General features: G+C 39.8%; 1 protein-coding gene across 1 annotated transcript in view; it reads right to left on the reverse strand.

Annotated features, from left to right (window-relative positions):
• The window catches only part of KIF13A (kinesin family member 13A), a 49,638-nt gene that overhangs the window by 11,697 nt on the left and 10,738 nt on the right, over window positions 1-27,203 (reverse strand). The window contains exons 10-29 of the mRNA XM_086608918.1: window positions 23,810-24,020; window positions 19,011-19,173; window positions 18,213-18,353; window positions 16,420-16,569; window positions 15,732-15,896; window positions 14,946-15,119; window positions 14,256-14,407; window positions 14,004-14,136; window positions 13,738-13,884; window positions 12,726-12,764; window positions 11,310-11,409; window positions 11,092-11,218; window positions 10,014-10,069; window positions 8,683-8,807; window positions 4,349-4,525; window positions 2,976-3,068; window positions 1,979-2,131; window positions 1,473-1,550; window positions 884-931; window positions 331-442 (exon numbers count right to left, since the gene is read on the reverse strand). Of these exons, the coding sequence (XP_086465044.1) occupies window positions 331-442; window positions 884-931; window positions 1,473-1,550; window positions 1,979-2,131; window positions 2,976-3,068; window positions 4,349-4,525; window positions 8,683-8,807; window positions 10,014-10,069; window positions 11,092-11,218; window positions 11,310-11,409; window positions 12,726-12,764; window positions 13,738-13,884; window positions 14,004-14,136; window positions 14,256-14,407; window positions 14,946-15,119; window positions 15,732-15,896; window positions 16,420-16,569; window positions 18,213-18,353; window positions 19,011-19,173; window positions 23,810-24,020 (2,544 nt within the window). The remainder of the gene's footprint in view (window positions 1-330; window positions 443-883; window positions 932-1,472; window positions 1,551-1,978; window positions 2,132-2,975; window positions 3,069-4,348; window positions 4,526-8,682; window positions 8,808-10,013; window positions 10,070-11,091; window positions 11,219-11,309; window positions 11,410-12,725; window positions 12,765-13,737; window positions 13,885-14,003; window positions 14,137-14,255; window positions 14,408-14,945; window positions 15,120-15,731; window positions 15,897-16,419; window positions 16,570-18,212; window positions 18,354-19,010; window positions 19,174-23,809; window positions 24,021-27,203) is intronic.

Here is a 27,203-nt window from a genome sequence, read left to right on the forward strand (position 1 = left end):
TAACTGGTAGCAGCTCCTTTTTGGTGTGTTTGGGTTTTTTTTGTTCCTTCTATTGTTTTGATTCACATTCAGCTTGTTCTTCTGCCTTCCTCTCAGTTTTGTGGACACCACTAATTTCCTATCCTTTCCCAGATTTCTTCACACATTTGTCCCTTTTTCCCCTATTTCCATATTATGTTTAGCTGCTGAAGCAAGAAGCTGGATAACATGTTTAGTAGACGAGCACTGAGAATTTAACAGGAAAAGAGCACTGACAATTTAATTTTCGGTTTAATGCAGTAATTAAAAAAACACAAACACTGTCATTACTTATATACTTTAAAGTCTCACCACTGCCATCTTTGCTCTTGCGAGGTGACTCCCTGGGTAAAGTACCATAGCATGATACATCTTGATAACTGGAAGAACAGTCAGATATATCTAGGTGACTTTCAGACCAACCCTAAGAAAGAAAAATATATAAGTGTGTATGCTGATACAGGTAAACATGGAGAACTTAACAGGTAAACTCAAAGGTAGGGTTTTTATTTAAAAAAAAAATCTAAAGAATGTCAAGTTACTGACATCTAATAACCCATCTGTGTGAGAGAAAATTGTCTTGAAGCTAATTAGCTCTTGAGTGAAGTATATTAAGTTTTGCTGTAACCCTCTCCATACTTAAATGTTAGTTTCTAGAACTCTAATATGAAGAGCAGAGAATGACAAGAAGGTTTAATTCAAAATAATATATAATTAATGCAGCACTTTGTAGCTCTATTATGTAAATAGACAGTTAAACATACTCTTTTCCTTTTTTTTTTTCAATTCTCAAATACTTGTTTTGAAGAGGGAATAAATCTGAGAATGTGCACCATTTGTTTTTCTGCACTTCACATTTACACACCTTATCATCTTCATCACAGGCAGAAAGATCTAGTCGGCTACAGGATACCTACAAAAGACGAGCAGGCGGAGTGACAAAATGCCTATGTTTATTTATAAAATACAATGCCTTGAGAAGATATTGTGATCGTTTAGTCCTGACAACTTCTGTGTTCTCTCTTTTCAAGTAACATGATTTATAAGGACAGCTACATTTGTTCTGTATGAGCAGATGACAGGAGAACGCATAAAACACACACAAAATGGAAACTACCCCTTATGCTATAAAGAAAGTTAAAGGGACTTTGGAGCAAAAGTAACCTGAATCAGGGCAGTCATCATCCTAAACCACTTTCAAAACTCTTATAAAAGAAGAGTTTAGACCAATGCTCCCACTTCCCCGTCAACTTTGTCATCTCCCAGGATGGACAGTTGTGGGGAGGGGTTTCTATTAAATGACCAATTAATTCATTACAACTCTTCTACAGGTTGGTTAGGTCTAGCTCGGAATAATTATGATGATATCACACTGTGCAAGTATTACATCAGCATACAGACACCATCTCCCTGCTCAAACAGTACTAATTTACCAGAAGATAAAGGGTCCTTACATTGTGGACATTCGGAGTGCTGATGCTCCTGCGGATGTTTCTCGCTTTGGTGGAGAGTGCCTCCTTGACTGTGACTGCCTGCATGAAGAAATGATTACACTAAAAAAGTGCTTGTATCAAAGATGGACAATGCCATGGTCTCCTCACGAGAAACGATCAAGCAGGATAGAGACTTTTTTCAGTGTGGTTAGCAACAGCAAACAGGGCTTACATTTGCAAATCCTAATTTGCACATGCAACCATCAAAATTAATTTGTGAAATTAATTCTTTGGTCTTTGCCTGTTCAGATTCCGAGTACTACACCATCGCCAGCCAGTTATTAGTCTCACCACTGCTGGAATTCTGTACTTCACAGAAGTAACTTAGGCTTACATTTATCCATCCAATGTTCTCCAAAACCACCAAACTAAAAACAACCAACACTTAATATTTTTAAAAGATCAATCATCTCTACTTGAATTCTCAGAATCCAGTTCAAAAGGTGCAAGAAGCGCCTTCTCCTTGCCTGTCTTAGTCGTTCAAGGCTCAAAATGTTCTCCACTTGCAGCACACCACGTGTGTATTTTTCAATGTACGTTTCGCCATCAGAGGTGCCCTCATTTTCACTCCTTGCGGCCATCAGTGCTAAAGTCTCACGATCTTCAATTTCTTCTGTAGCCTGAATTACAAGTTACACTATTAAAGTTTTTAAAAATTAAAGCCTATTGGTTTTAATATAGTGATCCATTTATTTGGACCACTTCAATCCAGAAATTAATTTGAATTGATAATCCTTAACTAAATCAGTAATCCCAATTATAATCAATGACCCAGGACTTTTTAACACAGATGTAAATGATGCTGAACTAAGAGAGGTCATGCCTGGTAGAAGTTTTGCAAGTTTATTGTAGTCAAGTGCTTCTAGGTATAACATACACAACCCGAAATCACCTATGCTAAGGATTAACTAACGACGACTTCCTAGGCAAGTAAATGCAACTTTCTTTCCAAATCCTGGACATTCTGTGTGATTTCCCTAGAATTTAAAATTTAAGTACTACTGCACAAAAGTGACAGTTCCACGGAAATAAGACTATTTACGTTTTCATTTGTCCAATTTACTTTAAAAATAAATTTTGTAGTACACTTATAATTTGTACAAGCTTTTTCTATAAAAAGCAAATTATATTCCTGCAAACTCATTTTCCCAGCTATTCTGTTTTCACTGACCCGAACATCCCTCTGAGTACCCTCTATATTTTCTCTGTAGACACTAATATGATTTCAAAAATAGCTCTACTACAAGAACTCAGTTAAACACAGTAGAAGAGAAAACAAAATCCACAGTTTTCAACTGTTTAAAGATAAACATGATCTCACCACTGAACTTCAAGATATACGCTTTGGAAAGCTGCCTCCTGTTAGCAAAGGGGGACATTTAACTTCACAATCAGTATCACTCGCTGCAGAAGGTCATTCTGTTACTTTCAGTGAATTTACCAGAGAAATATCGTATAATTTACCTTCGGTATATTGGATACTATTTCATAGGTCACTCCACAGGCATAATATATATTTTTCAAGGATATTCTCCTTTTCAGGCTCTGGGTAAAACTCTAGAAACAAAGTAATTTTCAGTTATTGATTTGATAACAATTATTTATGACATTCTAAGAAATAAAAGGTTACAACACAAAAATTTATTTTACTACAAAAGCACATTCTTCAGGACCATAATTCAGTAAGTACCTTCTAGCATTAATGATCCTTTAAGTACTCTTTACAGCCCTGCGATCAGTACACAATGGTAAGTTCAATTGGTAACATTCTCCTATTTTGCACTGATACTCTATCCTCATGTAGTAACTTGTAACTGAGAAACTGTGGCTGTAAGAAGTCTCTAATGTACAGATAACCAACGTTTCTCATTTTGTCAGCCACCTGTTAAACAGGTAGAAAACACCTTTTGCAATAGCAAAGCATAACTCTGCTTTCTAGCCACAACTGAAATAGTAACCAGAGTTTTCACTGTTGCAATCACAAGGTTAGCTTCATTGTCAGGTTAGTTAGCCCTTACATCACTAACTGTAAACTTAACTTTCATCTATTAAGGGATTTTAGACAAATGAAACCAGCAAAGGACAACACGCCAAATGCAAAAAGGCATGGAATTCAACTGCTTAGCAAGTTGCTTAATAGTACAACAGCTGTTTTGTGCTCCTTCCCACACTGAAGCCGTTCTGAAATACAGTCTTGGCCTCAATCGCCTGGCAAACAGAATGGAACATAATTTCAGAGAGCACCTCGTTGTCTAAACCCACGAAGCAGCAATGCAAGGGAAATAGTAACCACTCCTGCGGCCCAAGAAAACATCCTGTCTAAAATCATCGTGTTAAAGGGGGTAGAGAATGTATACATTTGGGTAGTGGCAGGACACAAGCCTAGTTTGCAATTAGCAGAGAAAGCAGCAAAGAGAAGGCAAAAAGATCTATTGTGTTTACACTCAACATCTGAAGGCTCCAAAGATCCTTTCAGGAATAGAGTGGCTACAGTGACTACTATCGGGTAAACAATTAGATAAACTACTGCAAACTTTCCTGAATCAAAGAACATTTCAAATTGTATAGACAAGAAGGTAGACGTTTTTGTCACAAAAGTAGCATCTGTTACACTCTGAACCTAACCAAGTTGAAAAACCAAATCAAATTGTTCAAAGGAATATACCAGAAGTGCACAGCTTCACTGCGACCTATAATGATCTATTTTTCATTTGTCTTTCATAAGAACTGGAGAGATCAAAACTTCTACAAAATGAAGCAAGCAGCTAAGAAAACACATTCATAAAATTAAGGATATGAAACAAATTAATAATAAAAAAAACATATAAACTTATTACCTGCTTGTTATAAATATTGGCTGCAATCCTTTTGCGTAATACCAGTTCCATTGCAGCAGGATGGCTGAGCTGCACAGTAGTCTTCACTATTAAGTAAATTCTCTCATTTTGAGGAGTTACCCTATTCAGGTGCACTGAATCATGAACAGAAGAGTCCCAAGCAGCAGTGGCTGAAACCTATGCAGACAAATGAAACGAAGGAAAGAGAAATCAAAGATTCAGCTACTCTAACAACAGGTATAATTTGTAATGATTTAACATGAAGTAAAACAATTCTTTAATGAAAAGAAATAATATCACTAAACAAAGTGGGATCAAACCACCTTTTCATAGTAAGGAATTGATCAGAAGCAGCATCAAAGAGGTGTTAACGATATTGGGGAATACAATCGTGAGCACAATCCCTGCACGGTACAAAAGGAAGTCTTCACACAGCTGGAGACGGAAAGCAGAAGCAAGACTGGAGGAAAGAACACAAATCCTACTGCAGCTGTATTAAAAGTTTATTAAATTCACTGGCAAATCTTCCACCTGTGTTGGATTAGGTTGTAACAGCCCAAACAGAACAAACACGCTCCCATCCTGCAGAACATAGAATCATAGAATCTTAGAATGGTTAGGGTTGGAAGAGACCTTAAAGATCATCTAGTTCCAACCCCCCTGCCATGGGCAGAGAAATCCTCCACTACACCAGGTTGCCCAAAGCCTCATCCAACCTGGCCTTGAACACCTCCAGGGATGGGGCAGCCACAACTTCTCTGGGCAACCTGTTCCAGTGCCTCACCACCCTCAATGTAAAAAATTTCTTCCTCACATCCAATCTAAATCTGCCCTCTTTCAGTTTAAAGCCATTGCCCCTTGTCCTATCACTACATGCCATTGTAAAAAGTCTCTCTCCACCTTTCCTGTAGGCCCCCTTTAGGTACTGGAAAGCTACTATAAGATCACCCCGGAGCCTTCTCTTCTCCAGGCTGAACAGCCTCAACTCTCTCAGCCTGTCTTCATAGCAGAGGTGCTCCAGCCCTCAGATCATCTTTGTGGCCCTCCTCTGGACTTGCTCCAGTAGCTCCATGTCCTTCTTGTGTTGGGGACTCCAGAGCCGAACACAGTATTCCAGGTGGGGTCTTAAGAGAGCTGAGTAGAGGGGCAGAATCACTTCCCTCGACCTGCTGGCCACACTTCTTTGGATACAGCCCAGGATACGATTTGCTTTCTGGGCTGCCAGTGCACATTGCCGGCTCATGCTGAGCTTCTCATCCACCAGCACTCCCAAGTCCTTTTCCTCAGGGCTGCTCTCAATCCATTCTCTACCCAGCCTGTACTTGTGCTCGGGATTGCCCCGACCCACATGCAGGACCTTGCACTTGGCCTTGTTGAACTTCATGAGGTTCTCACAGGCCCACCTCTCAAGCCTGTCAAGGTCCCTCTGGATGGCATCCCTTCCCTCCAGCGTGTCCACCACACCACACAACTTGGTGTCATCTGCAAACTTGCTGAGGGTGCACTCGATCCCACTGTCCATGTCACCAACAAAGATGTTAAATAGCACTGGTCCCAGTACTGACATCACTCGTCACAGGCCTCCACGTGGACACTGAACCGTTGACCACAACTCTTTGAGTGCGACCATCCAGCCAATTCCTTATCCACCGAGTGGTCCATCCATCAAAACCATGTCTTTCCAGTTTAGAGACAAGGATGTCATGTGGGGCAGTATCAAATGCTTTGGATAAGTCCAGGTAGATGATGTCAGCTGCTCTTCCCCTATCCATCAATGCTGTAACCTCATCATAGAAGGCCACCAAATTAGTCAGGCAGGATTTGCCCTTAGTGAAGCCATGTTGGCTGTCACCAATCACCTCCTTATTTTCTATGTGCCTTAGCATAGTCAACCAGGAGGATCTGCTCCATGATCTTGCCGGGCACAGAGGTGAGACTGACTGGCCTGTGGTTCCTTGGGTCTTCTTTTTTCTCCTTTTTAAAGATGGGGGCTATGTTTCCCCTTTTCCAGTCATTGGGAACTTCACCAGATTGCCACGACTTCTGAAATATGACGGATAGTGGCTTAGCAACTTCATCTGCCAGTTCCCTCAGGACTCGGGGATGCACCTCATCAGGTCCCATGGACTTGTCCACCTTCAGGTTCTTTAGATGGTCTCGAACCTGATCTTCTCCTACAGTGGGTGGTTCTTCATTCTCACAGTCCCTGCCTTTGCCTTCTGTGGCTTGGGCTGTGCTGCTGGAGCTCTTGCCAGTGAAGACTGAGGCAAAGAAGTCATTGAGAACCTCAGCCTTCTCCATATCCCGGGTATCCAGGTCCCCTGTTTCCTTCCGGAGAGGGCCTACATTTTCCCTAGATCTCTTTTTATCACTGACATATCTATAGAAGCCTTTCTTGTTGCCCTTGATGTCCCTGGCCAGATTTAACTCTATCAGGGCTTCAGCTTTCCTAACCTGATCTCTGGTTGCTCGGACAATCGCTCTGTATTCTTCCCAGGTTACCTGTCCTTGCTTCCACCCCCTATAGGCCTTCTTTGTGTGCCCAAGTTGGTCCAGGAGCTCCTTATTCATCCATGCGGGCCTCCTGGTGTTCCTACCTGACTTTCTCTTTGTTGGGATGCACCGCTCCTGAGCTTGGAGGAGGTGATCCTTGAATATTAACCAGCTTTCTTGTGCCCCTCTTCCCTCCAGGGCCTCGTCCCATTGTACTCTATCAAGGAGATCCCTGAAGAGGCCAAAGTCTGCTCTCCTGAAATCCAGGGTAGTGAGCCTGCTATGCACCCTCCTTGCTTCTCTAAGTATCTTGAATTCTACCATTTCATGATCGCTGCAGCCAAGGCTCTCCTTGAGCATCATGTTCCCCACCAGCCCTTCATTTTTGGTGAGAACAAGGTCCAGCAAAGCACCTCTCCTCGTTGGTTCCTCTACCACTTGGAGAAGGAAGTGATCATCCATGCATTCCAGGCACCTCCTGGATTGCCTATGCCCTGCTGTGTTGTCCTTCCAACAGATATCAGGGTGGTTGAAGTCCCCCATGAGGACCAGGGCTCGTGAACGTGAGACAGCTCCTATCTGTCTGTAGAGGGCCTCATCCACCCAGTCCTCCTGGTCAGGTGGTCTGTAGCAGACCCCGACTACTACGTCCCCTGTCCCTGCTCTCCCTTTAATCCTAACCCATAAGCTCTCAGTCGGGACCTCATTCATCCCCAGGTGCAGCTCCATGCACTCTAGCTGGTCCTTGACATAGAGGGCAACTCCTCCTCCTCTTCTTCCCTGTCTATCTTTCCTAAAGAGCCTATACCCTTCTATTCTGACTCCAGTCATAGGATTCATCCCACCATGTCTCCATGATGCCAATATGATCATATCCCAACAGGCGCACACACACTTCTAACTCCTCTTGCTTATTCCCCATGCCGCGCACATTGACATAAAGGCATTTAAGTTGAGCCCCAGATGAATCTGACTTCCTGGCTGGAGCAGCTGGAATTCCCTTCTTCTGTTCTACAGGTACTTCCAGCATACCTTTATCACTCTTGATATTACCCCCCTCCCCCTTCAAATCTAGTTTAAAGCCCTGTCAATGAGCCCTGCTAGCTTTTGCGCTAAGACCCTCGTTCCCCTCTGAGAAAGACAAGTTCTATCTGGTGCCAGTAGGCCTGGTGCCATGTGACCCATGCCATTGTCAAAGAAGCCAAAATTGTGGCGATGACACCAGTCACGGAGCCACTTATTAATTGACTGAATGCACTTGCTTCTTTTTCTTTTTCTTCCCCTCATCTCCTCCCAAACTTCGGCATTCCATTTATTCTGGAAATGGTCTCTTAAGCAATGGCCTGAGTTGGCACAGATGGTGGAAGAAATGAGTTAAGAAACTCCAAAATGGATCCAGAACCATTAATTTCCAACAATTCCCAAACTTTATCTTTAAAAAAGTAATTGTGTACTACAAAGGAAAAGGTTTTATTTAAATATTAAGCTTTGCCTAGTGTACACAATAAATGAAGTAGTTTTCTATGAAGAATCAAAAACCTGCAAGAGGAATGAGGAAAGGGTGAGGAAAGAAGTAAAATAGGTTTTGAATCAGGCAGCTCTTTTGCCAAGAAGAGCTAAGACTTGTAACCTCTGAATTCAGGCAGAAGAGCTAACAAGTCATATCCTCTTCAACTCTGAATAAATAGGCCAGAAAAAGAAGGCAGCACTAGATACAGATGGTACTTCTAAGACAAAAAGATGATAATGTGATTAAATACATACGAGTAGAAAATAAAACACAAGAAGAAAGTGTTAACATAGGCTGCAGTTGTCAAGAAGGAGGCTTGCTAACAATTTACCTCATCGTCACTGTGTTTTATGATCGGCAGATAAAAGAATGGACTCCCATGCTCCTTTGGTAGTATGGAGTTAACTCCTGATGCATGGGGACCTATAAGTTGTTCATTGGCACTGAGGTCATCAGCTAGTGAAACAAACGTGCAAAGAATGACATAGTTTTATATCAAAGGATATTAATATATAGAGGCAAAGTTGTAATAAAGTCCTACCCATATTTCACAGTACATTTAATTCTGATTAGTTTAATTACAACGCTATATTTTGAAGACTATTTCAGCATACAAAAGAAGGGAAGTAAAACCAGGCTAAGACTCAGCCTGAACACATTCTCACATAACCTAAACAAAATTCAAAACTATTTCTAGGTATTCATAACATACACTTACCCAGTCAGAAAAACTCTGATTTATCCACTTGCCAGCCTATCTCATCTCTCAGTTAAATCACTTCTGAAGTATCAGGAAATCTTTAAATTGAGAATAGCAGTTCTGGCTGCATTAGGCTTTTAGCTAAACAAAAATTAAGTTGTGCAATGATCCATCAATCTAAATATCCTATTTGGTCTTCTGTCTGCTAATCTCAGTGGTGATAATGAAAAAACAAAAACATTTCTTGTGAGCTCAGATGAAGGAAAGAGTGTGTATCATTTTCCAAAAGCAGCTTTAAAGCAGGTATTAATGTGTTGCTGATATAAACGTAGCCCACTGGTAGCCCACTGAAGTGCTGGGCATGACAAGGCCTGTGGATCCTCCTGAACAGTCCTTAATGTGATGCTAACTCTAGTCCTCTTGTTTACAGTGTATCTATGCCCTAAGAATATTTACCAATAGTCTTCTCACATGTAAAACTAAATACCCTCAAAAGGAGAACATTTAGATTCTCTAACAAAACGCTCATTACAGTCCTAACACACTCTTCATTAAACTAGCTGTTTAAGATTCGACGGATACCTCAGTGGAAGGAGGTCTGGAAGCGTTGGGAGATTCTCCATCAGTGCTTTAATGACAAGTTAATTTGTACAGCAAAACATACACAGGATTTTGTTCTGCTGTTTGACTTAAACTAAGCCTGCTCTCTTACACTATTTTCTGCTGTACAGCCTATCTCTGTACTCATATGTTCCCTGATTTTTATCTTTAAAATAGTTGTGCTTAATTATTCCACCATACAGAATCAGAAGAAAAAACATTTTACCAGCCATACCAGACAGTGCCATTGCCAGGACTTGTTTGATTTCTTAAGACATTTCAGATTCATTCTTCCATTTATCAATGTATTGATCCAAACAATCCCTGCCACCCAAGTTTCTTAATCAGCTGTTACAACATACCATTCAAATCAAGGAAGAGGACGGGTATATGTGTTTCCATTCCTGCAGGTGGAATCCTGAAACGAACCAAACTACTGTCAACAAGGAAGGCAAATTCACACCTAAGCTAATTTGGGAAAACAGAGATCTATGCAAGATTCATATTAACTGTAACCAATAACTAAAGCTGTCAACATTTTTATAACTAACTTGAATGCTTATGTTGCACAGACAATATTTTGTTTATCTACACATGCAGGTAAATGTAGTGCTTTACCAAAGCTTAATTCACACTGCACAGCATATTTGAATTGCTGTGAGGATGACAGTTTTAAACATTCTGTTCTGTTTCTTAAGAATTTATCTGGTTGTAGTCATCTCATACATAAAGGCTATCAACCTTTCAAACAACTGGATATGTAACTACTGGCAAGGAACAGTCTTTATATCAATAAATAAGCTTTTTGCTGTATGACCACAGCACACTTCAGGTGGATAAGGGAAAAAAAATAGTGAGGAAAGATTATCACTACATCTTTCACCCAATAAAGAAGATATGTTAGGTATTATCACAGACATCAGTGTACACTTGATTAGAGCCATGTTTCTTGTCCACACTTTCCCAAAGCTAACACGTTGCATTCCTCATTTTTGCATGTCAGATCCATGATCTTAGATGAAACGCAAATTTAAATGAAATCAAATGAGAAAAGTGAGCACATACTTTAAAATCAGAATTTCTTCCCTCTCCATCCTTGTCAATGAAATTATCACATGTTCTACTATTCATTTTTGAACCACTCCTTTTTCGAAAGGAGTCAAACTACAGGATAATCGTCTCAGAATTTTGAAAAAGTGTTAAATTCAAAGGTGATTTTCAAACCTTGAAAGTTATCTCAAAGCTACTTCATCTAATAGGTTAACTAAGTAAACCTTTCTTACATTCAAACCTGACCACCTAGCATTCTGCCAGCTGAGTGTAATTGGTAGCATTACAGGAAAACAGAGAAAGCTCTAAAATATCCTCAGATTTTTACCTTGTAGTGTGCAATGCTCATGCAGAAAAAGCTAACCACTCCAATGGTTTTTCTGAACGTACCAATTTGCGGGGGCACCGGGAATTCCACTGCCTGGTGCTGGAACAAACACTGCATTCCTCTCTTCTGTCAGCCCTACCCACTGCTCAACCAGCCGGGCTTCTCGTTCTATATCATCTTCAGATTTTTCTACAGTGAAAGAGAATAACATTGTACACGAAATACACTTCTTGTGGCATAGGGAATAAAGTACTTATAATATGGGCTTCAAGCTTCAAACCTCGTTTATTGCTGATCTTTTGAATCTGCTCATCCAAGTATTCTCTGCGTTTTATCAATGCATCAGACCACCTTTCTCGTACACAGTTTAAATCTTCTTCCTAACATGGAAAGAGAAAAGAAAGTTTTAGACTATGTGGTTGAGATTAAAGGGCAGTGGATTTTGTGATAATTATTTCATCAGAATTGGTAATTGAACAGCTTGCATGATGCAGAAAACTTTTTTCCCCGAATGACATGCACACTGATTAAGTACCTTATCACCCATGAATGGAAGCTTATTCGCTTTCAAGTCTCAAATTCCAACAGGAGGAAAAGAAAATGTGACTGCCTCAGTTGCTGAACAGAATTATACGCCATAGGCTAATTACTCCCAGAAGTGGCAATCAGATTTTTTAATAGCATATGGAATAGGAAAACCAGAAATCATCGGTTGATCGTAAGTTCTCCTGAAGATTAGACAGGTCAGTACGCCCTCAAACCTGCACAAAATTCCATTGCTAGCAGCTGCTATCAGTGCAATTAAAAGATTTCTCATGCAAACAAAACCCATCATGCAATCATGCTTTGTGATATCACAGAAAATCTGGTTCATTCTTCTCTGTGATAAGTCAGGAAGCGCATAAACAGCCCGCAAGAAGTTAGTACCTAACTGGTATCTTTGGGATTGCTGTAAAACCTAATACATTATCCTAAGGGATGTCAGCACTCTCATCTAACTGGTTTTACTTCTGTAAAGCTGCTTACTAGAAATAAGACTTCCATGTAGAGATCTGCAATGTTTTGCTTTCTCAGGCATGTCCTCTTTTGCCCATCATCACCTTTTAAATGATTCTCCTGATGCTTTCTAAGTGATCGTCCCATATTTACTTATCACACAAAAAGCCAGGCTCAAGGTTTGTTTTTGTGTAGATAAAAATACTGCTTCACTGAAGCTTCTGTATTCCCCCCACTTGCACCCTCCCCTCTCTCTCCCAGTAGCCTTCAGAAAACTGCACAACTTAAAAGGCTACGATGTTTTCTTTAGAAAACAAACAAAAAACCCTGCGCTCTGCAATTTGGTTGGGAAAGATGCCTGCAACTGCAGGTGGTTGTTCTTTTCCCCAGGATATTCACTGGAAACTGTTTTCATTCTAAATGAAAGTTTCTAGGTTTTTATTCACATAGCAATTCGCGTAGCCAGTTAGGAGAGCTGACTGTGGAGTACTAGAGAAGAGAGCACACTGCAGGAGTGTGAAGTCACAAGGTAAACTGAAATAGCAGTGGTTTATAGCCCAGGTAGCCTCCTAAATGCACAGCATATATATATTTCAAAGCCGCTTTTGCTTGCTCCAGTATGCTTGTTCATTTGAAAGTTGCTGGCTATTAGCATTAGCTGTGCCCCATGCCACAGGATTGACAGCAACAGCAGCAATACCTGGTAACTATCCATATCACCACCATCATCCTCCTCCTTCTGGTAGGAGAAAATAAATTTTGTAAAACACAAAAGAACATGCATTTCTCTTAACAGAAACTCACAGAAATACCCTGAAACATGAATACTAACATTTCTGCCACAAACAAACTTGTAAAATGTTAAAATTACAACACTCAAATAACCAAAGTCTTATTAACAGATAGAAACAGCTTTTTTTTTTCATTACAGACTATAGCATCTCAGCCATGATTTGAGTATTAGTGCAAATATTTACAAAAAAAATTATCATAGAATACAGAGCCAGAAAAAGGACTGAGCAAGCATATCACCAATCCTCATGTTTTACAGTTTCATCTGTATTTAAGGTTATAATTACTGTGGTTCTGAACGCAACCCTTCTGACAAAAGGCACCTTGAGTCCCTGGGTGGTCCATTCCTCTTGCTCTTTGCCATTGCTGTTAAAAGCCTGCTTTAATTCCAGTACAATTTTTTCCAGTATCAGCTTGAAGCCATTTATACTTAAGAACTTTTTCTGCTTAACGAAATAGCTCTTTCGTATTCAGCGATGTCTATTTCTGACTCTGATCAAGTAACAGCTCAGTCCTTTTCAAAATGATAAACAGTATGTTCAATATAAGATTTTCTCTATTCACTTTTTTTTTCTCCCTCCTCAACTTTTACCATCCTTGTAAGGCAGGGAAACTAATGGAGCTAGGAATCTACTATTGATTACATCTACATACAAAGGTAAAAACAATTTCCACATTGCTGCTGTCTTGTGTATACTCAAATACCAAACTTAGCTCTTTCAGTTATACACTGAGTTATAAGCAGATTTAGTACCATATGCTCACATTATACATATTAGCCTCAAACACATGTAAAACTGCAAAATTACGTATCGTGTATCAGTGTGCTAAGGTCCCTATGGAACTCTGTTAGGCTGGCTCTAGAACACGAAAACAAATCCCCAAAAATAAAACAACACATGAAAAAGTAACTGTCTTACCTGGTAGCTGTCCAAGCCCCTTTGCAGTTTGGTTGATCTGGCAGTCACACCACCTACAGAGACTGAAAGAATTGCTTCTACCATGAGAGGCAGCGTTCCTGAATGTTGTACAGGTTTCACTGTCACCTGAACTCTGCGAGAATGACCCTGACCAGGTAATTGAAAGATAGAAAGAAAGAGAGGGAGAGAGAAAAACGGAGAGAAACTAAGAATAAAATTAAGAATCAACTTAAGCATGAATAAGACAACAGGGGAAAGATACGTACCTGCCTAAGCTGGAAAATCCCCCCTGTGTTTACATCTTTTGCCTGATGGAGTTCAACTGCAGTATATTCTCCCATCTCATTCAATTCTTGTATGGAAATCCACATTTCTATTCTTCGAGTTACTTCATTCCACCTAAAAAGACATCCCCACAAAAACTAATGGTTGCCTCACCAAAGTACATTTTGTGCATAACAAATACCAGAAAGCCTTTGGAAAGCTGCTGGACGCATTCATGTCTAATTTATTTGTACCTGTCTCTCAGTGTCCTAGTTTTAGCATGAAGAGAATCAACTTCCCAAACAGAACTGCCATTGCCCGTGCATCTGTGACCCCACACCTCAATAGCAAGAGCTCCTTCTGAAATGAACTCCAAAAACTCCTCTGTGACATTCACTACATAGTCCTGGTAACGAGAAAAAGAAATCACATCCAGTCAAATGAAATCATTGTATCTCCTCAACTAGTTTGTAAGGACACACTAAACAACTGACTACCTGCATGGTAAAACCATAGTTTGGATCATAAAGCTCAACTCTGGTCAAGAAAGTTGTGAAACTTAGGATCTCAGCAATTCCTGCTTCTGTATACTGCATTTCATGCTTTTAAAATTTCCATTAAAATGATGTCACAGGTCCAATTTTAAGTTACTGAACTTACCAAAAAGTATATAAGATGATGTCATTATTTGAAGTACAGTTCCTCCCTTGCATTAAAGATGACATCTGAATTTAAAATATCACTAATTAAAATACTTTTTCGTTTCGCTGCATTTTGAAGAGTTGATGAAGTGATTATGGCATTCTAAAGTACAGTCAAAAGTCATTAGTTATATGAGCTGATTCCCTCCTCCTTCCCCCAGCAAAACAAGGTTCAGATTCTAAATAGCTTATCTTAAACATATGATCCGCCTGATCACACTATTTTGTAATAAAAATAGTTACCTTACAGTGAGAGAATGTCACTGTAAAATGAGCATCCTTGCTCTGAGGTGAAGGCACATCTGGATCTACCACTGGTGCTGCTACTGTTGACTCGCATTGATCCCAAAACGTATATTGACAAAAGACAAAGTTGGAGAGATTAGGTGGCAGTCCGGTTGCTTCTTTTATTTTTACCTGAGGAGACAGATGTTCTCATAAATATGACTCCTTCAATTGTAAATTGTTCAAAAACGAAATATTTGGTACTAAATCCAAAAGTACCAACAGCCAAGAAGAATTTTTAAAGGACACTTCCAATTGCTTTCTAGGGACAACCCTATTTAGGAAATCTATATTTTGCATATACAGAAATGCAGATGCAAGGAAAGCAGCTACATGCATCTAACTAGCCCACCCATGTACATGTTTTCTTTGAGAAAGCTGATAAACTCAAGCAGAGAACGAAGCATTTCATCACAGAAGAAATTTAGATGATGCAACAAACCATAGGAAATGGTTAAATGGAAAAACTCTTTCCCCTTCTGTGCCAAGACGGACAGTCCTTGTAACAACAGTATTTATGATGTAAACTTGCATATCCTAGAAACTAATGGGAATTAATTCACAGCCAGTGGCAACCATAGCCAGTTAGACTGACCTACAGTGAACCCAAACAAGAGAAGTCTCTCTTTTTAGTTTAGATAATTTTAAGCAAGTGATAGCCGCACTAGCTTACTACTTTACTTCAGACCGACTACTCAGTTAAACACCTGAAACTGTTACACTTCATCATGTGTTCTGACTTACCCTGCAGGAGAGCTTTTTCGCTCTGTGAATGATTTCTCCATTGTTATCCATGACTTCCAGGCTCCCACTCTCACTGGAGTTCTCAGATGAGTCATCTCCTTCAACTGCACGTTCTGGGACAGACCCAGTGACTCGCATTACTTCAACATGCAACCGTCCTGCAACCTAAGGAAAGACAAATACTAAGAACCTGTGCACAAGGGACTTAAAAGACATTAAAACGGTATAAATCTAACCCTAGGAGGTGTGCAGAAACAGAACCGAGCAGCTCTCAACCACCAAATGAAAAGCAACAATGTCAATAAAGAGAAGAAAGGAATAATAACAAAAAATTATTTGTATGCAGAACTACTTTTAATTCCTACATAACAGAAAAGGCATACAGTGTCACGGCCATTCATCAGAACCTGGTTTTTGCTGGGTTGTGCTCAGTCACCTACATTGACACTGGGGAATTTTACGCTACTACTGCAGTAGGCAGGCAATTGTAAACAATTAAATGGAAAACATACTCAGCAATTTGCAAAACACTTGCTCACTGAGAAACAAGGCACTAAGCACCGTTTGCTTGTTAGAGCACTGGGTGTAAGTGAAGCCCCCCAGAATGAAGCCGTGCTACCCCGGTGGCTGTGACCTCACTCCCAGGTCCGCCCAGCTCGCCCCACGTCAGAGTTGTCTTTGGCTTTACCTCTCCCTGCTGGCTGATGATGGGCACAGCATACTGCAGCTTTACGTCGTAGAAAAGGCACTCCAAAAACACGTTGGCGACGCCGATTAAGTTGTGATTCTCTTGAGCTTCGTAAAAAGGATCGCCTCTTTTGCCAATGAGCTTCCTTATCTGTTTTAAAGATCACAAAAGTTCTGTCCACAACTGTAAGCGTGGGAACGCAAAAAATCAAACAACCACATAGTATAAGATCCTGGCACAAAAATTAAGTCACTGCCAATCTTTTCTGTTAGAGAAGTAGAAAGAGACTAGAAGCATATCACAAATCTGAAATGAAATCTTTGAGATGAGGCATTATACGATCCTTTCTTTACTATGGGATACAGTAATACGACGACCTACGTTTTTTAGTGTGTCAAGGCAAAGCAGATTTTACCATGAGCAAGCACAATAGCCACCGATTTCAAGAAGTTTCACCTTATTTTCTGCTCTGTTTATATCTCTTAAATGAGAGGACAAATCATCCTCAGGTTGAACAGCTGGTCTGGCTGCTGGGTACCATTACAAGGGCAAAGGGAAGGTGCAGAACGAGTCCCACTTAAGCCTACAAGTGTTCTGATGACTCCCATGGAGCTGAGATCATACCTGCAGCATTTTCTATGCGAGTATCCCATACACAGCCACAAAGAATTCATGCAGATTCCTAGCATGATATGCACTCCTCAGTGGGCCTGTTAGCTCCTTCCCTTCTCCTCCTCTTTCATCTTCAACACATGCATTTGACCCATGTGTTTCTATGCAGCACATAGAACACATGCATTATGGACAACATAGGTCATGTCAAGGACGATCCTGGCTCAGGCAGACATAATATATTCAAAGGATGTGCTATCAGTTCTTACTAAAGTCAGCAGCAAAATCATCGTTGTCTTCCTTGGGCACAGCTGAAGTGCTTGACCTCCCCTGTGTTATGATTTTAGAGATTCCCATTGTCCCGTCCAAGGCATGTTACAAAGGCACAACAGCTGTTCAAACATATTTGAGAACGATTCTTGATACAAGTGATTTAGGTGCTCCCTATCAGCCACAAGACAGCAAGATATAGTTCCTATGCACTTCTACCTGGATACTTAGAGGACATCTTCTGGAACACCAAATCTCACGTCTAGCTCTCAACAATAAACAAGCAAGCTTTTGACAAGTCTCACACTCATTTGCCAAGGCTAATATACTACTAAAATTCTCAGGAAATGCCACTTAGTTTTGATGGAGATACTAATGTAGACTAAGTATCTTCTATTGATTTCTTCACTGTTTTAAGGCTGGGAGATATACAAATGAAATTACAGAATATTTCACATTGTAAGATCAAGTTCTATCCCACTAATATGTTCTGCACCTTTAGTGTACCTAGGCAGCATCCTTGCTAGCTTTGATACTGACTGCAATTTAATAATTTTATTTCTAAGGCAGCTTGCTGCTTCCATTCAGAGCTGGTGCCTATCTGCACAGCACCTAAATTGCGCCAGGTAAACTCTTAGTGGTATCGTGAGTCGCCACCTCAGCACAATTGTATCTGATCTCAGCACACTTACATCTGAGAATGCAAGTGAGGATAGGACATAGCTGGGTTTTATTATGCATGGGCATTTTGAATATTTAATATTATTTGTAGTTTTGGGGGTTTTGTTTTTAGCACAATATCTTACCCTTTCATATACAAAGTCATTGCACTTCATCTGTACAACATATTAAAAGGAGTTGAAAGAAAACGAACTCAATCTCTGATCCCTTTCAGAAAATATATACAATACCTCAGGAATTTTCTCCTTCCACTCTTGATAGAGGTCTCTCATGTCAATCAATTTGTTCTCTAGTTTCTCAATAGTCCACACTTGAGTACCTTTTCCTTTTCTTCTCACTTGAATAGCAGGCTCACTTACCATTGCACCCCTCTAAATCAGAGGAAAAAATAATCACTGCAGGAAAGGTGCATGTAAGTAGTTCAACTTTTCACTGAAACTGCTTTCCTAAAAAGGAATAAAATACAGAACATACAGCTTCTCTCTTCATGCGAGCCGTACTCTGTCCTCAAACACAGCATACCCTATACACCTCTGAGGATTCAGACCTTTGTCCTTCTCAGACAACTACCATTCATGTAGGAACACTAATACTCCATCAAATCACTTATGACAAGCATATTATCCTAATTGCTATCATTATATTTACAGCAGTGCTACAACTAGAAAACCCTTAAGACAAAAAAAAACCCGTAGGTATCTGTAACAAAAATCGGTAATTTTTGCAAACATAACTAAAATGCAGGTTCGATAGCAATAGAACACAAATGTTTGTTCACAGACCACACGCACACAGGGTGATAATACACTTGAAAGAACAGCAAGAGCCATACTTAATGCTATGGTCCCATTTTTACTTATCATTATTCACTTTCAATGTATTAAAGGCAGGTAGCACCCACATTTTGCCTATGTATAATCTAACAAAAATAACATTTTATGGCCTCAAGTTAAACGAACATTATATATATCCACATATTTTAGATTAGCCATAAAGCCACATTTTCCAGCATTCGTTTCTGTCATTACCTTTTTGTTGGCACTGAGGTTTTCAGCAGGGATCTGAAGTGTTACTTGATAATCTGTTAGCTTACTCATTTCTTCTGCTAAGAAGTTTGCTTCTCTCACCAGTGTATTTGCCTTTACTATCTGCTCTCGAAGTTTAGCCAGGCTCTGTCGAAACAATTCATCCCTGTGGTGCAGTAGGTAACATGAAAAATAGACAGAAACCTATTTCTATTATTGGAAAGCTGCAAACAGAGGTGCTAACAAAGACTATTCTGAAACCAGTTTAAGAAGAAATGCTGTACAGCACTATGTCAGCAAACAAGAAACAGTGTCAGACCATTTTATTGAGGAAAAGAAGTGATCACATATTAAACAAACTTATTTCTGTTGAGGTAAGGCTAGCACAGTAATGCCCAAACAAAAGGGCACAGTACTATGGGAGCTGTTACAGTGATGGTTTCTTAAAAGCCCTAGGGACATTCCCAATTAAATAATTGCAGCTGTCTTTGTCTTTAATCCGGAGTCTTACTCCACAGAAACCACCAGTCCCAACATGTGAGGTTTCATCTTGATAAAACACGCTTTTCCTAGATCGTGATGTTGAAACCTGCAATCACTGCAGGCCACAGCTTTACATCACAGCTAGGGCTTTGCAGTGCTACAGACCCCCAGACATCCCCCCCGTACACGTAAGCCACATCAAATGTATATATATTAAAAAAAAAAAAAAAAAAATCTTAAGTCCTATATACCCAAAGTACCTTTTAAGTAACAGATGACTGAGCACAGGTTAAAGCTTGTGCACTCCGTACAGTTAACAGTCTCTGGACAAATTCCAGAAAGGTTTCTAAGGCTTGTCTGAGCGAATCTGTTCTAACGTAACACCTGGCGAATCTGCTATGACACATACTATACCTGCATCTGCGATGCTAATACATGCTCTCACCTGGGATTCTTGTCTTTAATTTGCCTTTTAAAAGAAGCATCACGATTTATCCTCTGAGCAAACATGAAGTCCCCCTTCCTGTCTTTCTCTGTAATCCCAACAGCACTTACTGCATCTCATCTTCATAAAACTCATGATCAAACTTCAGATATTTCAGTAATTGGTACTCCCCTGTATGAATTTTTTGGGTTTTCTACGCAAAGCCCTACTGAAATACAGTACACGTTGTGCACATACACTTCTCATTTCTACAAAATATGTTATATTACGGACAAGCGTAGGAGGATCAAGCAAACTCATGGGCCTTGCGGTGAATACAGGCAAAGTTTGCCCCTTTGCCTTTATTCAGATAAGCTTAGATCTTTCCTATGTCTCTACAGTACAAGCCACAAACAAGTTAATATGCCTTTCAATCCCCAACAGAATCCTCCTTGAGTGGCTACCTTTTTGCAAAATATCCCAAAGCACAGCCTGGGTAATTCAAATTGCACTCTGGGTTCCTTGACACCATACTGAAATAGTAACCGACCAGCAGCATCGGCAAGCCGCCCTGAATTTTAGTGCCTTCAGCATGCTAAAACATGCAGCTTTGTCTCCCTCCCCTATCCAGCCTAAGTTTGCAACCGTGGTGGGTTTTGTTGGATCTTAAATAACTGCTACTATCAGTGGATTTTCAGTCCACTTCCTCCATATCTGCTCACAGCGTTATTCGCAAAATTCCTCTCCTTCTCTCTCTCACTTCTGTTGTCGAGGCCATCAAGATTAAATGAACAATTCCAGACCATGGGAGTGACACATTCCACAGACAGCTGTAATTTTGGATTCACCCAGAAAATGAAGGTAGAGTCAAGAATTACTCACTAAATAGTACTTAATACTGAGAGTGCATTACACCTGCAACCACTGCGAGACAGCTGCCTAGCTTGAGAAACAGAAGGCAGCTTTGATCTCTTAAGTGTTTTAAGAGCCATGGAATTCAGCTACAGCCTTGATCTGGAAAACCCACATCTGGCAAGCTTTTTGGGGAGGCTCCCACACCAATCTTCTCTTAGCTAGATTCTTGAGAAAGGAATGGTTTAAGAGGACTTAGGAGTAACTCAACCAATTATTATGGTAGTTCTCATTACAGTTGTGTTTTTCTGTGTCCAGATGTGCCAGTACCCTTCCAGAAACTTAAGGGGGAAAAAAAAGCTCCAGATAGTATTTCTTAATTCTTACTACAAAAACCATATGGCAAGCTCCATTAGGATATTAACCAAAGCAAATACCCCCTGAATATGAAATCCTGAAACAATCATTTAAGCTGAACACTAAGGAAACTTACATCTGACACTCACAAGGTGTCATTGCAAGTCTCTGAGATTGCTAATGCCAGATACAGAATATGCTGAACTAAATTTCTGTTCCAGGACACCATCACCCCACCTCGCCCTCACAAATTAAATTTGTTCAGACTTACAACGGCTTAACTTTATGCCAACAGGTTTTAACACCAGGTCAGGTATCACCTGTCCTTCCACAGTCAGCATAAAGCCGGAATAAACCCTGTGCAATGTGTTCCAGCTGATCTGACAGATACTACCACATGCCTACATCATACCTATCAAATTCATTTTGCTGGCTGATCTGGTAGAGCTCAGCTTCATTTGCAATGGTAACACAGCGACGGCTAAAACAGCACTAACCAAATCCTGTGCAATCTTGGGTCTTTTCCATGTTCTTCACATCCAGTCTTCCCATTTTTTCCCGCATTTCTTGACCTCTGACCAGTTGGCTGGTAAACAGCCTCTCAGCACAATGCTGCCATGCTTTCACAGAAGAAATCCCTCAAAGAATTTTTTCTCTTTCTTATTTAAGAAGATTCTTTTTCTTTTTTGCCCTTTTTTCCCAGAAGCCCAAACCTCTTCTAGAACTTTAAACAAAAAGCATACTAAGAGGATCTTCTGGAGGACAGGAAAATAATTAGTTCTTCCAGAAAACTGCTTATTCAATGGCAGCGTCACCAAAACATTATCAGACTCCTTATTTGGACAATGCAGTACAGTCTTCAACAGTTCAACAGTTTATATAGAGTATATATTCATTCACCCATGAAATCCAGAGGCAAAAATGATGTTCAAAGCACAGCTCCTCCTAAGAAACGTCTAACAACTACTGAGAAGAGAAGGCTGGCAGAACACTTCGCCTTGATGTCACTCCAGATTCTCATTTTTCATGTCATTACATGGTTGTGGCGGTTGGTTAATTTTAAGTTGATCAATTACAATTTTTTGTAATTGTACAATTTCAACTCTCAAGGACAGGCAAGAAGATTTCTGCCACTTCCTTTTCCCTTCTGTTGCGTCTTTTTAGAGGCACGTCTTCCCTTGCCAGTAAGCCCAGTTCTCATCTCTGTTACCGAAGGGAGTTATTAACGATCTCTTGATGGCCTGGCTGTCCTCAAAGCAGTTCTGAATAGCAATGATTCCAACTAGTGTGTTTCTCATTTTACACTTCTGCAGCCCTAAAAGAGCCTGCGAATCCCAGCCGTGACTCTGCAATGCTTTACATTCAGTTCCAAATGATTCTGGTTTTAGCTCTTACAGGGGCAAACAACCACTTGAATTTACAGTTGAAACACACCACTACTACTCCCTATACCTACCACGGAAAACATTCTGGTCATCTCTGGTCAACAGTTTATTACATTTGTTTAGTTTTTTTTCACAGGCCGAACTGGGCAGAAATTACAAAACAAAACCTTGCACAAAAACTAAACAAAGATCAGTTCTGTTCTAACACTGAATTTGAAAGCTGCAACACAATCTTGGCTATCTTTGTTTAGACTCTTTTTTTTTTTTTTTGAAATGGTGGAGAATGAGGCAAAAATAATCAAAATAGGAAAAAGCACTCAAACTCACTACATATAGAAAAAAGTCTGAGAGAATAACAAAGCTTCTGTTTCAAAAGAAAAGAGATTAAAAAGAAACAAGAAACCTGTTAGTACATCCGGTCATTCTTCCTGCTGAATTAACCCAAGGACAGAATACTCATTTATATGCTTAAAACTTAAATCATCTTGGTTGCTGCTACCTAGAATTTCTTCCCATGGAGCTGACGTCCTTCTCTCCCCAATGATACTAAAAACAAGCTTCTCTCATTGTCAAGATGCAAACACACACATGCTGCTTAAACTCTGCTCACATCTTCCTAGTCGGCTTTTTACCAAGGCTGCATTCAGAAGCCATGCTATTCCCTTGTGAAGAGGCCTTTTCATCTCATGGCAAGCCTTTTACTTCCTAAATAGCTCAAACATATTCTATTGGATTATTCTGCAGTTCTCAAATACACACCAATGCTCTTCTAAAGCTGGGCTTACTTTTAGAAATACATACATATAACACTGAAGGACACACATTTTCTGTATTTTTTTTTTATGGTTTTAGATTGCAAAATACCATGCTCTCATTGTATACCCTCAACACACTACACTTCTTAGTGGACTCCTTAGTCTGGGTTGATAAATTTACCTCTGCACTATCCTTTCCTTTCTTTCCAGAAGTAACTTAAATAAGAATTGCTAAATCAAGCATTTCAAAGCACTTTTCTAGTTAATAAAACCCCAAACGACACAATAAAAAAAATATTATAATGCTGATCAACAAAAGTTAAATTCTTATTTCATTTGTGTGTTAAATCAATCAGGAAGATCTTGTATGCATGTCATACACAAGAACGTAGCGCTAAATGAAATGCTAACACTTTGGTGCAGGCAGATCTTGCACTGCATGTCAACTCTACCACAAAGTATCAGTTTCTGACAGACGGTTTAAGCCCCATCTTTCACCCTTTGCAGTTCTTATTAATTCCTTTGGTTTAACTCCAGTGTTCTCACCTCTCTTCTGTCCAGAGATTTACTTTCTGCTGTGCAGTCTGAGCGGTGTAGGAGAGTCTGTCGCTGCCGTGCTGATGCTGCCTTTCTGGAGAGAGCTGCTGTCGCAACAGCTCTAACTCACGTTCGTACATCAGCCGCTGCTCCTCAAGAGCACTCCGCTTCTCTTCCAAGTACTGTTTCTCCAAGATCTGGACCATGTTTTGTACTGGATCTAAAAACGGGGAGGGTGTAGGAAAAAAGAAAGAAAAAAACACACAGAAAAGTGAGAAAATGCCATTTCAGCATTACAGAACACTCATTATTTATTTAGTAGCAGCAATCAACATATCCCAGTCTTCGCAAACAGAAGATGGTCATTGCCCTCAAACCAAAAGCCAAAATAATAAATACTGCATTAAATAAATAAGCAGAAACAAGAAAAAAGTATGGCATGCAAAGAGGCTAGAACAATGGTTAAGACCCTTGTTTACTGCATACTTCAATACTGTGAAGTTACAGTATGTTCCAGAATCCGAGTAGGAAAAAAAGAATAGATGGAAAAGGAAACAAATCAATAATAAGAAAATAAAGCAGAATACAAGGGAAGATGATGTTAACCAGAGAAGGGAAGAACTTAAGGAAGTAAGAAGGAATTTGCTCTCTCCGTTTTGATAGAGAATGAATCACGTTGGAGCGCTGCAGATGAAAACTGAGACAAACAAACTGTTTGACCAGTCACACATCGCATTGCACCAACGCGCCTCACAGCGTGGAAGAAGAGAAAGCACGTTCCGGAGGGGACTTCTGCATTTAGCTTTACAAACCACATTTTGCCTCTGCATCAACCCAGAACAAACACCTTTCTGGATACTCTATCCTGAAACAACAACTGCTTGTGTCAATCAGCTATGGTTAAACCTAACTCACATTCAAATTAAAGAAACATTACTCTGTCTATTCCTGGTTTTAGGTCCAATACCACACTGTGTCTCTGAAAGAGCCACTCAATGGAATAAGCTCCTTCTGTATACTACCAGTATATATCTGCTTCATCTATATACATCTGAAAGCTTAAATACAGCAAAAAAAGTGGTTTGCAAGAGGACCAACCTAGATGAACATGAGTGACAGCACATCACCTAACAAATTGCTAATTCTGTACATCAGAAGGGGAAGGGAAAGGAGTTCCACAGTTGGAGTGGTGGATTATTAGGGAAAGCAACATTGCAGCTCTAGGGCATGTCAGGATTTTCAAAACCAAAAAACTTCAGCTTTTAAATAATAGTTTGTGACACCTCTTCCATTTTGCAAATATATTAAAAAAAAAAAAGAGATACTGTGACTTTTAAGGATGCCAGTCTGTCACAAAGGAAGGAGAAAACTAAACCTAGATTTAACTACACTGTCCCACTTTGGAACGTGTGTGCTTCTCAAAAAAAACCTCCCAAAAAGTATTAGTGTGATTTAGTTATGAACCATCTTGCCTTCATTACCAAAACCCAGTCCTGGTAAGATTTGGTACAAGCTTTCCTGATACCACAATGCTACATGAAACAAAATCTGTGTTACTGTAGCACGCAACAGAGGATTCACATGAAAGGTTCTGTAGGGCTTCCATCACTAGCAGTGTACGTTGGTCTCCATAACACGTACATACACTCTCCCGAAAACCACATCACTTGTATCTTTGCAAACCAACGTAGCATTAGCATACCTAGTAAGCTGTAACAACTTATTCAGTACTGAAACTACTGTGATCAATTTTGTTACAGATAAGCTAACTGCCTGTCTGCAATTTCAACACACATGGCCATTGAGGCAAGTCACTTCACAAAACAAATCCTTCCTATTATGAATGCCAGAGAAGCAAACACAATCTCCAGGGTTCTGTTGTTACAGTGAGTTTGTATTTGCCTCTCAGCATCCTTTTTTGAAACACTAAGATTGATGTAAAGCACCTCTATTTTTAACAAACACTACTGCAAGTTGCTACTGTGGCCCTGGCCGTATCCATGGAAGAAATCACTGACTCCACACAAAGGCATCATAAAATACCACCACAATCGTAAAAAAAAAAAAATCGGTCAGTATAAATAGCAACCAAATAGCAAAACAGTGATGCATGGAAGTGTCTTAAAATAACCAGAAGTATTACTTTTTAGTACATGATATTCTCAGAAAGCCAGTTAGCTATTTTTAGCTTTTAAACAGACAGCGCAACTAAACCAACTGTACCAAGTTGTAATATCCTAGACTACAAACCAAGACACGCATGTAGATCTGCATCCTCCTCCTCCTCCTAACTTCTCCAGATAATACCAGAATTACCTTCACATGCATGGCTTTTACTGGATAATTTCTATAATTGTTTTCGATATGTGTGTGACAAAGGTTGAGAAATCAGGCATTAGGCAGAGACAGAGAAGAGGCATGGAAGAAATTATTCTATTACCCTCTATTGTGTTTGCAAACACAGGAAACGAATCTAAGGCTGACTCATTAAGACAGGACTTTCCTAAACCACTCAAAGACCAGCTCCAAGTTCAGGGAGCAGATTTCCTTAATAAAAGTGATCTTTTCAGCCACCAAGATTTACAGGACCACAACCACCACAGCATCAAATTATATCATGGAAAGCATTTGGACCAAGATATAAGAACCTAGTCTAAAAATTTCAAATTTCAATGAAATCCACTACTGTTTGGGGAAAAAAAGGTTGGTTGTGCTTGGACTGAAATATAAAAGGTAAATTTACACTTTTAGAAAAGTCTTCTATTTAACTTTTGAAAGAGTTTACACAGAAAACCCTCAGCCTTCCATAGTGAAAAAGCAAAACATTGTGTGAATTATAAACTATCTAGTTAGAAGATGAAAAAAATAGTCAAATTTTTCACAATTCAAAGAACTACAATAGTGTTTGTTAGAATTAAGCACCATGTTCCACAATTTTGGATTTCTCATGCAAAATCAAATGAATTGGGAAAGATTCTACCCAGTGCCTGCCAAATGCACAGCAAATTCCCTACCGTGTTAAAAGTCCCAAGTCCCCATCCTTTACATGTTTTTGTGACAAGAGTTCACACGTAGACCACTCATATGCAGTTAATCCTCTGCAAAATGTTAGAGTCTTAACATTATAAGAGAAGAATGTACTTTCTCCATAGGAAGAACAGCATTTATTACCTTGCTGCAATGTCACTTAAATCACAGCTGGAGTCTGTTCATCCAGTAACAAAAAGGCAGAATAAATTCCTGAAGATCTCATGTAAGTGCACCTTTCTAAGCAAGCTAGAAGGTTATGGCACAGGCTGCTTTGCTAAGCTTCATCAAAATCTCTACTCTGAGCTCTAACAGTTTGTTGTTTGCTTGAATGAGAAGCTGTGCAACCTAATCTCATTACTTATCACTGCACCAT

The sequence above is a fragment of the Tauraco erythrolophus genome, chromosome 3, assembly GCF_009769465.1.
Source record: "Tauraco erythrolophus isolate bTauEry1 chromosome 3, bTauEry1.pri, whole genome shotgun sequence".
Classification (NCBI taxonomy): Eukaryota; Metazoa; Chordata; class Aves; order Musophagiformes; family Musophagidae; genus Tauraco; species Tauraco erythrolophus.